This window comes from Pongo abelii, chromosome 4 (genome assembly GCF_028885655.2).
Source record: "Pongo abelii isolate AG06213 chromosome 4, NHGRI_mPonAbe1-v2.0_pri, whole genome shotgun sequence".
Taxonomy (NCBI): domain Eukaryota; kingdom Metazoa; phylum Chordata; class Mammalia; order Primates; family Hominidae; genus Pongo; species Pongo abelii.
Genome location: NC_071989.2, coordinates 147,293,227 through 147,308,106, shown reverse-complemented (window position 1 = coordinate 147,308,106; position 14,880 = coordinate 147,293,227). Strand labels below are relative to the sequence as shown.

At 44.6% G+C, this 14,880-nt stretch overlaps 1 protein-coding gene across 5 annotated transcripts in view; it reads right to left on the bottom strand.

Annotated features, from left to right (window-relative positions):
- Window positions 1–14,880, bottom strand: part of CTNNA1 (catenin alpha 1) — a 177,093-nt gene that overhangs the window by 2,974 nt on the left and 159,239 nt on the right. For all 5 annotated transcript variants that reach the window (XM_024246966.2, XM_002815937.5, XM_063724497.1 and 2 more), the window contains 6 exons: window positions 13,837–13,993; window positions 7,006–7,206; window positions 6,306–6,457; window positions 2,338–2,448; window positions 1,037–1,218; window positions 761–866 (listed from right to left, as the gene is read on the bottom strand). In XM_024246966.2, the coding sequence (XP_024102734.1) occupies window positions 761–866; window positions 1,037–1,218; window positions 2,338–2,448; window positions 6,306–6,457; window positions 7,006–7,206; window positions 13,837–13,993 (909 nt within the window). The remainder of the gene's footprint in view (window positions 1–760; window positions 867–1,036; window positions 1,219–2,337; window positions 2,449–6,305; window positions 6,458–7,005; window positions 7,207–13,836; window positions 13,994–14,880) is intronic.

Genomic DNA, 14,880 nt, shown 5'->3' with positions numbered 1-14,880 from the left:
CAGAAGGAAGTGGAGAGAGGAAAGAATAGGAAATCGGGAGCAGCCACAGTAGTCCAAGTGGCTATGGAGATCTGCAGAAAGGACAAGACTGGTTTGTGTCAAGATACATTTGGCCAATGGAAGCAATAGGCCCTATTACCGATTGTGTGGGAGTCAAGGATGTCTTTACAATCTTTGGCTTGTCTAAGGAGGGATGTCTCACACATCCTGTGGCCTAGATGAGGCTGAGAGTTTGGATATTTCAGGGAAAATGGTGGGGAGGTTTGTTAACTACAGAGAAAAACTGTAACTGAGAAACAGCTTCTCTTGATCAGGCTTAAAACACCAAATGAAATGTATTGTACAATTTCCAGGTGGTAGGAACCGTATTTTTGTACCTATCAGTGTGAGGGAATAGGGGGATGAAGACGGGATGACTGAGAAACACAGTGCTGAGGATGAAGAAACCTGGCCCCATCTAGGCACACCAGCCTTCCACAGCACTGGCCACATGGCTTCTGGCTGCTCTCGGCCCCTGCCCAGAGGGGGAGAGAGGGAACTGAGACATAATAATTTTGGTTACCAAGTGATGGAAGATTCCAGGACATACACATCTGCTCTAGAGAATCCTTACAAATCTATGCTGGGATTAATAAGAACCATTTTTAGAGATGGGTGGCAAAAGTGCTGTGGCCCATGAAACTTACCCTGAATGGACCAGGCTGGGCTGCCTGAGCCCCAGGAGGAGCTTGGAGACCCACCTGGCAAGTCTGTCACTTACATGGTCTGCGATGGTACGGCCAAGCTTGTCCATCCTGGATCCTGCCTCAGCAATTTTCTTGGCAGCACTGATGACATCTGATGTATTTTTGAGTGGTCCTTTACCTCTGAGAAGAGAGAGAGAACAAGGATCATTGTATGTGAAGCCCCTCACAGTTGGAGTAGAAAAAGATGTCCACAAAGCCCCATGGCCTGGGCTGTCTGAGTCGCTGCGCAGGTGACCTGTGGGGAAGAAAGTGGCCCCTGTGCAGCCTGGTGGGGCCGGGGTGCTGCTCACCGGGTAAAGTCAGTCATCTCCATCATAATCATGCACATCTGCTTGGCCAGCACAATGATGTCATTGCCACTGTCGTCCCATTTGGACACTTCAGCATCCAGCTTGCTCTTTTCTTCCTGGAAGCTGGCCACCTGTTCCGCAATCTTCGCTTTTTGCTCCTGGGGAAGCTGAGCCATGATCGCCTGTGATCACAAGCACAAAGAGCTCTTACATAAAAAGAATATGAAGTTCTCAGAGTGCACTAGCCAAGAATATTTCCAACAGGCAATCTGTGGCATAGGTAGGATAATGCTTTAATAGGTTTCATTTTGCCTGAAGGGCTATTTCTCTCATTTTTTGCAGAAACTTACGGCAGCCTGAATTTCTGACCCACTTTTGAGCACAAGTTTTAGTGTGGAAGGAAAACAGTGAGGGATGGAAGGCTAATGTGGAAGCTTTGGAATCACACCTGTGCAGGGACAGAACCTGCTTAATTCTTATTAATATAAGACAAGAAATGAGAGAAGGGGTTGATGAAAGTGTGGAGCCCTTTCCCTGGCGGGCCCTGATGGACATTTCCAACTATTCAAGGTGAACTGAAAGAGGCTTTAGAATGTACACCTGAAGAAGGAGGGCTGAGGGATACCTCCTGGCACTCAGGCCATACTTGAGCAACACCTGGAGGCCTGCTGCCCACCTCCAGCCCACAGACCTACGGCTGGGGAGCTCCTCCCTCTCAGCTTCCCAAAGTGCTCATGACTGAGCAGGACATAAGGCAGGGATGTGCTTGCTGTTCACGACAGATTTCCAAGGAGTGAAGTCAAAGACTCCTTAGAAATATTTCTTGGCATCCTCCCCAAAACATAAATGCTATTGATTGAAGATTTAATGACTCAAATGAATGCAATGGCTCTGACTGGCTTTCTTGAATGTACCACTGTTATTTTTTTAAACCCATGAATAATTAAATAGTTCATACCCATAGTATCATTGAGATGGGCAAAGGCAGCAATCTTTCTCAAATTTCACGATCCTTTCAATAAACACTGCATTGACTAAATCTTAGCCCTTTCCTGACCCAGGGCTCTATCATAAACTAAAGCCCCAGGGCACTGCAGAGGAGGCCCAGGACCTGGTCTGCCTCTAGCTGAGGAGGCTACAAGTGACTAGCAGGTGCCACAACTTAGTTTAACTTCAGTCTACTGCCAGAGAGACAGAGAGAAACGGTGTTCTGAATACTGAAGGTGTTTTCCTGGAAACAAGAAAGGGGACAGGGAAAGTCGGCAGCACAAGCTGAACTGCCCCACGGAGCGCTTCCTTACCCGGGCACTCTGGCCAGCTATCAGCTGATCGTCTTCTGTCTGGACGCTCGTCCTGCTTCTGACATCGAAATCTTCTGTCTCAAAGTCAGAGTCATCCAACTCCTCAGGGGTCTGCCACCAAGACAGAGATCACAGGTCAGACACATCTCTGGGCCACTAGCCCCCAGCCACCCTGAGCCTCTTGGCCAGGTGCATGGAGGCCCAGAATTCTGGATTTTAATGTGCAGTGTTCTGAACAGTATGGTGAATAAAGTCAAAATCACTCAGCATTTGTCTCGAGCCTCTGCTTCACTGGTGCACACGCTGGGCTGCCTGGCCCACAGCAGGCCTGGGCTGGTTTCACTGTGTGTGGGGCTCAATTGCTATCACTGAGTCAATTCACTATTTCTTTGTAAGACATAAGGTGGTTTTTTTTTTTCCTTTGAGACAGAGTCTCGCTCTGTCATCCAGGCTGGAGTGCAGTGGCGTGATCTTGGAATCAATGCAACCTCCGCCTCCCGGGTTCAAGAGATTCACCTGCCTCAGCCTCCCGAATGGCTGGGATTAGAGGCAACATGCCACCATGCCCGGCTAATTTTTGTATTTTTAGTAGAGACGGGGTTTCACCATGTTGGTCAGGCTGGTCTTGAACTCCTGACCTCAGATGATCTGCCTGCCCTGGCCTCCCAAAGTGCTGAGATTACAAGCGTGAGCCACTGTGCCCGGTGACATAAGGTTTTTACTTCCTAATTTACTTCCCCAACACCAGCATTTTAAGACAAAGATGAGAACTGTCCTGGGTAGAAAAGGTACTGACTTAAAAATAAAGGTGTTTTGTATAGTATTAAGCGGATTTGTATAACTTTCCTACTTTATGACAAAAAGAAAATTAAATAACTGGGCCTTCTGTTTGTTAGGGTACCAAGGCTGCTTGGAGGAGTAAAAATAGGCAATGTATTTTAAAGTATTCTTTTGACTTTCATCAAAAGAAAAGAGGGGAGAATATGGCAGGTAAGGGCTGAGTAAATACCCAAGGGACTGATTACTGGTCCTAGCTCTTTGCTTTAATTATGAAATAAAATTCTTATTTTGTACCAACTACCAGCCTCTCATGATTAGCTACTGACTTGAAACATAATGTTGTCCTCTGGCAGTTATCAGTAAGGGGGCAGCAGGCAGAACAGCTGGGGTTGGCACTCAGCCCAGCCGGCTGGCCTGTGACAGGAGGGCAGTGAGGCGAGTCCCTTATCTGTACCAGGACATAGTCCAAGCCCAGCCCAAGGACTTGCTGTGAGGTTCAAACAAGAAGATATGCAAGAAACATTCTGGAACCACCAAGAGCGTGTTGTGCAAAGGCTGGGCCTGTCCCCTGATGAGGTGAGAACAGTGGATGCTCATGCAGGGGACCAGACAGCATGTCGGTGTGAGGTCCTGGAGGCTGATGGACTTGGTGGCACAAAACACAATGCCAGCACTGACAGTTTTAATGCTGCAGTCACACATGCCTTCGGGACTGGCATGCAATCAGTCACACATACCTTCGGGACTGGCATGCAATCAATCAGTTAAGGGGCTTTTCAAAGGACCACCTCCTAACATCATCTCTGCCTCCCCAGCACCCCATCGCAGACCCAAGAACCATTCTTGCCAAGAAAACCGAGTACTCTCATTCATTCATTCATTCATTCATTCATTATCTCTCTGCCAAGCACTGTTCTGGGCCCTAGAGATACAAAGTGACAGACAAAAATTCCTCTCGCATATTCTAATGGAAGAAATGACAACAAAGTAAGCAAATGAATTATATGACACATCAAAAGTGACCAGTGCTATAAAGAAAGCAGTGATGAATAAAGGGAGATTTTAATTCTATATGGGTGTTTGGAAAAGTCTCACGAGAAGGTGCTTTCAAGGAGGGGGAGGGGGGCGCAGGTGGCAGCATAGAGGCCGTGGGGAAGGGGCGTTGGCCCAGGGAACTGCGTGAATAGCAAGGAGGCCACAGAAGGGGGGCTTAGCTCACTGCCCCCATGTCACCGGCTTGCCTGGAACCCCATGAGTACAAGGGGAGATCAGCAGGAAAGGAGGCTGGAGAAGTGACAGGTTCCAGTCCTAGAAGGCCTTGTAGGCCAGCATAAAGAATGAGTGATGTGGCGGCCTGTGGAGAGGCTGGCACAGAGGATAACATGATCTGATTGAAGCTTACAGAAATTGCTCTGGCTGCCCTGTGGCTCATGAGACTGTAGGCACCCAGGATGGGAACAGGGAACCAGCTGAGTGGCACCTGCATGAACCCAGGTGAGAGGTGCTGGTGGCTTGGACAAGGGTGAGAACATGTTCAGGTTCTCTACTGTGAAGGGAGAGCCAAAAGAATTCACAGATAAAGCAGATGTGAGGTATGGGACAAAAGGGAAATAAAAGATCCGAGGTCTGGGCCCAAGTAAGGGAAGACGGAGTCACTATCAACTAACATGTGCTGCCTGGGTGGAGCAAGTGAGAGGGAGGAGGCAAGGTGCGCAGACAAGTGTGGAACTTAGGAGAGTCGGCCTCTCGACAGGACTCTGAAGAGGTCAAGGACTTCCAGCAGGCCACACCCATGTTTCACAGGCTGAGGAGATGGGGAGAAACCAGCCAAGGAGACTGAGAAGGGGTGTGGGTCAAAACACTTTTTTTCCCCCTTAAAAATGGGAGAAATCATCATAGGCTTGGGGAAAGGTACAGGAGGCAGGGGGTGAAGAAGGTGGGACCCCAGTACAAAGACGTGCAAGGGATGGCCTCGGCCAGAAGCACCGACAGCGATGCCCATGGTGCTAGGAGGAAGGCAGAGCACATGGGCATGGATGCAGAGGGGTGGATGCACTAACTGCCTCAGTATCCTCAACGAAATCGGCAAGTGGGCCAAATAGGACAGGGGCACAGGTGTGGGTGGGCGGACGCCTGTTGCAGGGCAGCAAGGGCCCACAAATGGCCGTGGCTTCTGCGGCTCCATCAGCGTGGCTGTGGCCATCCTGTGCTCAGGAGAGCAGGATCTTGCTAGGACTGCACCTTGCAAGGCAGGTGTAAGGAAACAGCAGGGCAGAGGAGTGAGTATATTCAACTATGGACTCAAAGTTAACAAAGGACTGAACCAAGGACACAAGGGGCTGAGTGAGTGACACATGGGGAGGACCAACTGACTGAAGACCCCACAGTGGACTCAAAGGCTCGCTGGGAGTTGCAGGACTCAAGGGTGCAACCTGAACAATAGAACTAGGCTGCTGGGGATGACAAAGACAATGGCAGGCAGTGACAAAGGCTGAGGTACAGCTATGGCCAGGAGGTTGAGGTGGAGGAGGACAAGACATCAAGAAACTGAGAGGCCCAGGGGCTGGAAGGATGATTCTTGAATGAAGACAGGAATAGTTGTCAGAGAGCAGGACGGTACGCCGGGAGCTCAACCACATGCCGTAGAGGCCCCTTTCTCCTCTGCCCTTGCTACAGAGGCCCTCCAGGCACTCTGGCTATGGGGAAAGGGGCTCAGCACTTGGCCATGAGCCTAGGAACATCACCTGGGGCCACTCCTCCCCACAACACCCTGGGGTTCCATCATCCTGTCTGCCTGCAGCCCCTCCGAAGAGACGGGCACTTCATGTGAACAATAACTTGAATCCGCATTACGAAAATACTTCCTTCTCTGATACTAGCTTGAGAACCATTATTTTCTATAATTTCCTGCCTAACTCAAACTGAAGCCTCATGTTGTAGAGACCGTTTATCCTAAATTAAATCGTCAACTCAGGCTAGCTCCCCTTCTTGGCCCAAGTTTGGGCTCTAACTTGCAACTAACAGTCATTTTAGACAACGTAATTAAATATATCTCATTCTAACAGCTTTTAGATTCATGGTTTTAATATACTGCCACCGCATCTGCCGAGTTCTAGAATGACGCATTGCTCAACTTTAGCAAATGATAAGAAAGAAGCTGTTAAGATGTCTGAAATGCAGTTACTCACCCTTATCATCAGCACTGCTTTCCTGATGTCCCGGATGCCATCATATACCAGGCGGGAGGCATCGATAAACTCATTCTCATCCATGGGCTGGGCAGGGTCCGAGCTGAGGGCTTCCACAGCTGCTTCTACTTGCTCAGTAAAACGTGGCATGACTGTGGAGAAAGAGGCACCACAGATATCCTGGTCAGCAGGCAGCATCATTCCCCTGGCCCTCCCTGAATCACTCAGCTAGACAGAAAGAGGTGAGGCTTATGATGAAAAGCCTCTGCTTCTACCTATGTGAAGGGTATTTACAGTTGAAATAAATTAAATGCAGTATTTTACGACTCAAATCATCTTTTTCTCTGCAACAGAGATTGGATGGTTGAGAACTTGAAGTGAGACTAACTTGAAGCCTTGCTTAAGAATGGGACCTACCTTAATTTAGTCTTTACTCACTAATAGGAGATTTAACTCAGAAATTCATCTTAAATAGTGTGTTTAGAATTAGTCCCGTGATTACTCATGAGATACACATGAAGAAAATACGCTTGTGAGGCCTGAATTTGGCTATGACCAGCTTCTCAGGAGCCCGATGTGCCATGAGACCAAATCTAAGTTCCCAACTCCTCCTTCCTCACCACAGGGCTGGGCTAATGGGGTGGCCTGCCTCACTCAGGCTGCGGTGTGTGGGAGCACTGGAAAGCGAGAGTTCCCGTACCTGTGTTGGAGAGCAGCTTAGTGGCTTCCAGAACCTTCTCTGTGTAGACTCCTGGCTCATAGTTGTCCATCTCTGAGGTGACTACATGAATGACCCGGGCTGCCCGGCCTCGAATTGCACCAGCTGTGCGGTCCAGGCCATCCACATCCTTCTCTTGGAGAGCAATGACACATTTGTTCACATCTTCCAAAATGTGATTCTCTGGAGAACAAGCAAAATGCTGAGTGAGGAAGGAGGCTTTCTATGAGAAGGTGGCAACTGTAAGCTGGCATCTATCATTTATTGTTTGCTTGGTGCCAGCCACAGTGCTGAAAGTTTTACATATACTTCATTGGAGAAACCAGTGACTAGTGATACAGACAGAAACTAAACCTGTTATCACCCCCAAGAATAACAATCTTCATTCCAGGTTTTTAAAAAAAAAAAAAAAAAAAAAAAAACACACACACACAAAAAACAATGCCCATCTTTGAGACACAGTTGTTCTGTAAACCTGGCAGAAAATTATCATAGAATTTTCTCTTCCTCTAGCTTCACTTCCTTCCTCTAGCTTCACTGACCCTATGTCCCAAATAAAGGAAAGGCTAAATTAGAACAAAAGTCCACTGTCCCCTCTCCCTCTCCTTCCAGGAGATGCTGATGATATTCAGACAATCTACCAAGAAGCCAGTACAGCCCTGGGATAGGAGAAGGTGCTGGAAAGCAGGTTGAAGCCTCCTCTAGAGGACCCTGAGGTGTGAGATGAACTATTTAATAACCCTCTTCATGGTACATAGATGGGCTTATTGTGATATTTGAAGGGTCCCTAGAAGTGAAAACCCCTGACTCCTATGAAGCTGATGGGTGGCTCCTAACAGTCATACAGCTGAATTTGGGCAACACACCAAAACTATTTTTCCTCAAAGCAAAATGCCTGACACTATAAATTTTTAGGAACCCCACCACAAAGGGTTTGCTCGAACTCATCTGTAGTAACAACGTGGAAGCAACCAAAATGTCCAAGAGAAGGGTGGATAAATGAATTATGGGAACTATGCAGCCATTAAAGTGGATGACGCAGATCTAGAGGCTGAGGCAGGAGGATGGCTTGAACCCAGGAGGCAGAGGTTGCAGTGAGCCGAGATCGCGCCATTGCATTCCAGCCTGGGCAACAGAGTGAGACTCCGTCTCAAAAACAAAAACCAAAACAAACAAAAAACACCTTTCCAGGGAAGGCCAGGAAACAGTAAGAATTCTTATTAGAGAAGGGAAAACTAGATTACTGCAATATAGTTAAGATCATATTTTGGTCTCTATTAATTACAAATTATGAGACTTGCCAGGGTTTATATCACTGAACTAATGAAAAAGTAAACATATTAAACTTCTAACATAAACACATTTTAAGAGGGATATTTAAACCAATTACAAGAATAAATGGATTTGGAGCCCATCACAAGCATTTTTAAAATATATAAACTCTAATAATTCAAACTAAACAAATGTACTGAGCAGGACTACCATACAAGCTCTTGGGTTAAAAACTGCTACTTTACTGGATCTAACACAATACCGTTAAGATGAAACTTGCATTGCTAAGGAAAGGAATAAAATGGAAAGAAAGCATGTTGATAGCAAAACTAAGAGCCAATGTTTTCTCGTATCATTGATTTTAAGACTCATCCCTGTTTCAGAATCAATGAAGTATGGCATTCCTTTCCGTTCATTAAACAAAGTGACCCAAACTTCCACCAAGGATTTTTTAACCTTTGTCTAGATACCTCTATGGTTTTTGTTTTTTTTTTTTTAATCCATTTAGACTTTCTTGAATTCATCTTGGCTGCCTTCTACATGAACCTAAACCAGGAAAGAGTACGCCATTTTTTAGAGTAATATTCCCCACTTCAGGAAGCTGACCAAAGTAATATTCTCTACCCTCATGAAACACTTGTCTCTAGGAAAACCCCAGCCTCGCTGAGGCTACCACACACCCAGGACAGAGCACCCAGCCTGCTCTCCACAACTGAACCTGATGGGGGGAGGTGCGAGTCCACTGTTCAACGGAGGGGGACAGGCTCTGTCCACACTAACTGAAACCATACATCATTTTAGTTAAGGAAACAACATAGGTCCACTATGAGCAGACACACCAATCTGTACCCATGAACAACTGTTCAATACATTATTTATAGGTGTGCTTCTAACAGAAAAAATTTCATACACATATGTATAACAGTCCATACAAAATATAGACAACTATATGTAAATGAATATAAAAGGAATTATATTATGGACACTATTGTATCTTTTTCACTTGAAAACCTTTCTAGGTCTGGCCCTACAGATCTACCTCATCCATTTTAATGGCTGCATAGTACTGTACTGAATAGATGGAGGGGCTATAATTCACTTAATTCAATCTTTCCTTAGACATTCTGGTTGAAGAAAACATCCTTATACAGGTATTTTGGCAAACATTTGTGACACTCCCCTAGAGAAAATGTCTAGCAATGAGATCGCTGAGTTAAAAAGCATATATGTTTAAAGTAGAAGTATGGTACCTAATTGCCCTCCAGGAACCATGCCAACTGGCATTCTCCATAAAAGATGTCAGAACTTCAGTCTACAAGGTGTAGCAATAGAGCCTCTTCTTTGTACCCTCTGCCCTGGGTATCTTTATGGCATGCAGCATATGCAGGGCTGCTGCACACAAAGAAAATGAAAACAACGTTTCATACTTTATGTAGCGGATTTACCCTGTGACACGAACTTTCTGAGGGCTTGCTATATAAACTCTCTATATAGTAGGCTTAAAAAAAAAAAAAAAATCACAGGCCGGGTGATTTTTGATTACATGGTAGCTCACGCCTGTGATCCCAGCACTTCGGGAGGCCGAGGCGGGCAGATCACGAGGTCAGGAGATTGGGACCATCCTGGCCAACATGGTGAAACCCCGTCTCTACTAAAAATACAGAAATTAGGTGGGTGTGGTGACAGGCACCTGTAATCCCAGCTACTCAGGAGGCTCAGGCAGGAGAATCGCTTGAACCCGGGAGGCGGAGACTGCAGTGAGCCAAGATCACGCCACTGCATTCCAGCCTGGTGACAGAGCGAGACTCTATCTCAAAAAAAAAAAAAAAAAAAATCACCACTAATCTAACTTCACCACTTCCTCCAAAGAGAGAAACTGTCTATAGTTTAGCATTTCTGCTATTAAACACAAAACCAACATTTAGGTACAATAATAATTAGGTATTTAATGACCTCCCAATCAGACCAAATTCTTTGGACACACTGACACTTAATGAAGGAGAGTACAAATTACCACTCCAAGTGTTGCTCCAAAGCATTTAATGCATATATATTGTTTCTAAGAGCATTTAGCAAAACATTTAATAAACCCAATTAGAGCTTCTTTAAGCAACCACTTGCATCTTCAAAATAAGGGAGCCAAAACTACAACATGTAAGCACACTCAGAGAATGGAAATCAATAACACTTCCATGGAAAACGTTTATCAAATACAATCCAAGTGAAATTCAAAGAGTCTATCACTTTGATGAATTTCAAACCACTCTCCTTAAGGGATTGGTCAATATAAATATATTCTTGGTCTGCTGAATGCTAGCATCTTAAACATCTCCAATATTTACAAGGCAGCATTTGGAATAGAACAACTTGGGGGTGAGGAGACCCTACCCCTCCTCCCTGGAGGTATCAGGCATATTCCTCTCTTTCTATGCAAGCGCGACTGTCACATATTTGACAATGATCAAAGTTCCCCATGCCCTACAGCCTCATAAAATGCTGGCATCGGGGTCTTGGTGGCTGCACCAGGTTATATACAAGATGACCATTACTTTTTGAGCCACAAATCAGGACATGACTTGTTCTAAGTATGAGGGAATTTCTGGAGCCAATGGGGCAGAATATCCAGAACAAAGGAGCTGAAGCCCTACTCCATAAACGATTTCCTCTTGGACAGGTTCTTAGTGACTGGACAGCGCTATAGCCAATATCCAGGCCCCATGAAGTGTAAGAGAATTTGATGGTGGAAAATCACAAATGCAAATACTATATAAAACCTCTCACACTGCAACAAAGGGCCTCAAGCCCCAGGAGACAGTAGAAAACAACCACTCTAAGAAGTCAGGGTGCATCCCTGCTGTTCATTTCGTAAAAGCTATGAAGCCCACCTACCTCAAAAGCCAGATCCTGTGCTAGGCACTTGCCAGGCAGCCCCCTACTCAAAAACAAGCCCATCTCACTATGGGTCCACCGAAGCATGACTATGCTTTATGGCCAGGGGACATTGGCAAATGGGGCAGGGTCAGGTCAGGGCCAAGATGTGGCTTCCCATCTAAATACTGCCCATGACTGCTGCAGATGACACCTGCCTAGGCTGTGTGTCAGGTGCAATGGGGAAATATCTCTAGTCCCCCGAAATAAAAAGTGCAACAGCTAGGCCGGGCACGGTGGCTCATGCCTGTAATCCCAGCACTTTGGGAGGCTGAGGTGGGTGGATCACCTGAGGTCAGGAGTTTGAGACAAGCCTGGCCAACATGGTGAAACCTTGTCTCTACTAAAAATACAAAAAATTAGCCAGGCATGGTGGCAAGCACCTGTAATCCCAGCTACTCGGGAGGCTGAGGCAGGAGAATTGCTTGAACTGCCAGAAGGCAGAGGTTGCAGTGATCCCACCATTGCACTCCAGCCTAGGCAACAAGAGCAAAACTCCGTCTCAAAAAAAAAAAAATTGCTAAAGCTACCACGGGTAAGGTATGTACGTAAGAGTATAAAGGAGTCTGAATGCTGAAAATTAACTGGTCATTCCAGTAGAAACCTGCACAGGCATCTGCTTGTCTCCATCCTTTATCTATTCCCCCCTAAAAAGCATATTATATAAATCAGAGGAATTATGAAGAAAGGCCTTGCCCTATTAATGATTTAATTACCTAATATTCCTAAGCAGGGCTGTGACAGAACATCAGAAAAACACACCAGGTAGACTTCTAAAATTCAGATGCTCTGAAAACACCACCACCTTTGACTGAAAGAATTGTTCCATGATTTTATTTGCTAAATAGAAACTGTCTAAGCTCCTTTCCATCAAATCAATCCCTCTTATACTCTCTTACATTTGCATAAAAACTGAACACACTCACCAGACAACAGTGTATCTGTTAAAAGAATTTGATTTCTCTTTTCCATTCTTTTATGTCATATGCCCTAAAGATATTGCCTAGAATCCACTAAATGCTGCTGCAGAATCCCTTTTCTTCACTGATTTGACGAATGGTGCATGAGGGACATTTGATGCTGTTACATTTTATTTTGCTATAGGAGGACTGAAAATCCCTTGAGACCAAGCCTGAGACATACCTAACCTAATCTCAAAAAAGTAACTTTAAGAATATAGTATTTATCCAGGGGGGGGCTTTGCATTTAGATTTCAGAATTTGTTGTTTGCTTAAAAGTGTGCTGTGAAGGTGGAATGTTTTTCTCTAAACTGATGAAAAAGAATAATTCAGTACTTCATTGGGAAAAACAACAGAAGGCCAAGATTTCCCAAAAAAGCCATTGCTGCATTTTTGGCACCTGCAAAGATGTGCTTGCAAATGAGATTTTTGTTTTAAAGTACCAACACCTGCAATTTGGCAGTCCTGCAGCAAGATGGTTTACCCCCTACTTTTTGCAGTTTACAGATTGCTTGCTCCCCAGTTTCTCCAGTTAAGCCAAGGCTACCCATCCTAAGGAGAGAGTGTGAAGACAGGGAGACATTGGCATGCAGAACACACAGTCACCCTTATATAGGTCACTGCTGGAGGACTGTGCTGTGCATGTACTTAAGCTCTGCTTCTGTTTCAAGCCCTACTGCCACGTTCTAGCCCGTGGTTCCCTGGGGTGACAGGTAGTTTCAGCCCTACAAAAACTTAGCCACTGATTCTGCCCACAGCCACTGGCCTCAGGAAGTCTGGCACTTTGAGAGAGCAAGCCATGCAGCCAAGGGCAACAGAGGCCCCGTTAAATGGAGAATGCATTTATAGTTACTCAACTCTAAGAAGATGGGACTGAAATTTATCTCTGTGTGATAAACACTGAATTGCATTTGACAGACATTTTCTATATGAATGCAATTTACTAAGTCATTACCAGTTTATGTTTATATAATGAAATCAACTGTTTTTGTGAGGTGAATTACCCAGATTTATTTTTCGCAAGTTCATAATTAAATGGCACTTAAATATTTCCTCTCTGTTTTCTATCTGTGCATCATGCAGACAGAAGAGTCTTTGGAAAAGTAGGCAGATAAACTATGACTACGATCATTTCTGAGAGACAGAAGAGAGGCTTTCCAAGAAGGGAAGAAGTTATTTTAAAAAAGAAACTAAAGGTGATGGTGTTGAGAATCCCTTCTTCTCCTAAGTTTCATAGGCTCATAACAAATAACCACAGTCTCCACCAAGACACAGATCAATGTTTTTTCTAAACACAATGGCAGCAAGAGGGATGGATGGTCCTGGTGTTCTACCGGTCCCAGTTGAAAGACCTCACTCTATACAAGCAGGGATAAGCCTTTGCCAGCCAGGTTTCTAATTCATGCTCCTAGGATTCAGACCAGCCCTATCAAGGGAAACATCTCCAACCCCAGCTACTTCCCAGTAGCTGAGAAGCTGTCACTTGAAAACCCTGTAGCTGATGGCTTTTTTAACATTAAAATGAAAACCAGCACAATATTATTGTTAGAATAAGTTACCTGCCAAGACATAGGAGTGTTTGCCCATTAATACAACTTAGACAAAAGTAATTATGAACATCTTCACATACTTCTCTGGGGAACTAGCTCATTACCTGAGACAGCCAAGAAGTCATCAATGGATGTAATGTCATCGACAGCATCTGTGAGGACACGGACTTGTTTTTCCCATTGTTCTTTAAAAAGATCCATGTTCTCTTGGGCCAGTTTACTCTGTGGTTTTGCTGCTAAAGCCAATGCAGCATTAATAACCTGCAAAAGATATTAAATTTCATTGTTTACTCTTTTTCAGAGTCATCGCTTTGTCTTACATGCATTTCACTAGGAGACATCACCCCACACGCTCTATCCTAACTATCACAAAGATGAAGGGGAAGAGCATTAAACAATGTTTTATATGGTGAAGTTGAAGTAATACATATTTTATTTGCAAACTATAGACAATGATAAAACAAATAAAAATTAACTGTACTAGTTTCATTCATGGTGGCAAGCCTACCATTTTCAGTGACACTAAATTCTAGGCTTTTTTCTCCTCATATAGACACATATATAGCAGCTACATCAAAAAATACACAATTAGAATTATATGCCACTTAAAATGGACTATACTGATTCTTATTTTAAATACTTCTCCATATCATTAAATATATGTTTAAAACACTAAGTATATTATTCTATGTTATGGACACACTGTTATTCTCCTATTGTAGGATGTCTGGGTTGTTCTGGTTATCCACCACTACAAATATCTTGTGATAAAAATGTGGCATTTCAGGTTCTCGATACATTATCAAAATGTATTCATGAAAAATACATTGTATCTAAGCGTAAGTATTTTTCATTTTCTTTTTAATAGAGTCATATTTGACAAACAAAAAACTGCTCAAAAAATGTATAATCTATTAAGGTTTAAAAATAATTTTAGGCCAAGTGTGGTGGCTCACGCCTGTAATCCCAGCACTTGGGAGGCCAAGGCGGTCAAATCACCTGAGGTCTGGAGTTCGAGACCAGCCTGACCAACATGGTGAAACCCCGTCTCTACTAAAAATACAAAATTGGCCGAGTGTGGTGGCACACGCCTGTAATTCCAGCTACTCAGGAGGCTGAGGCAGGAGAATCACTTGAACCCAGGAGGT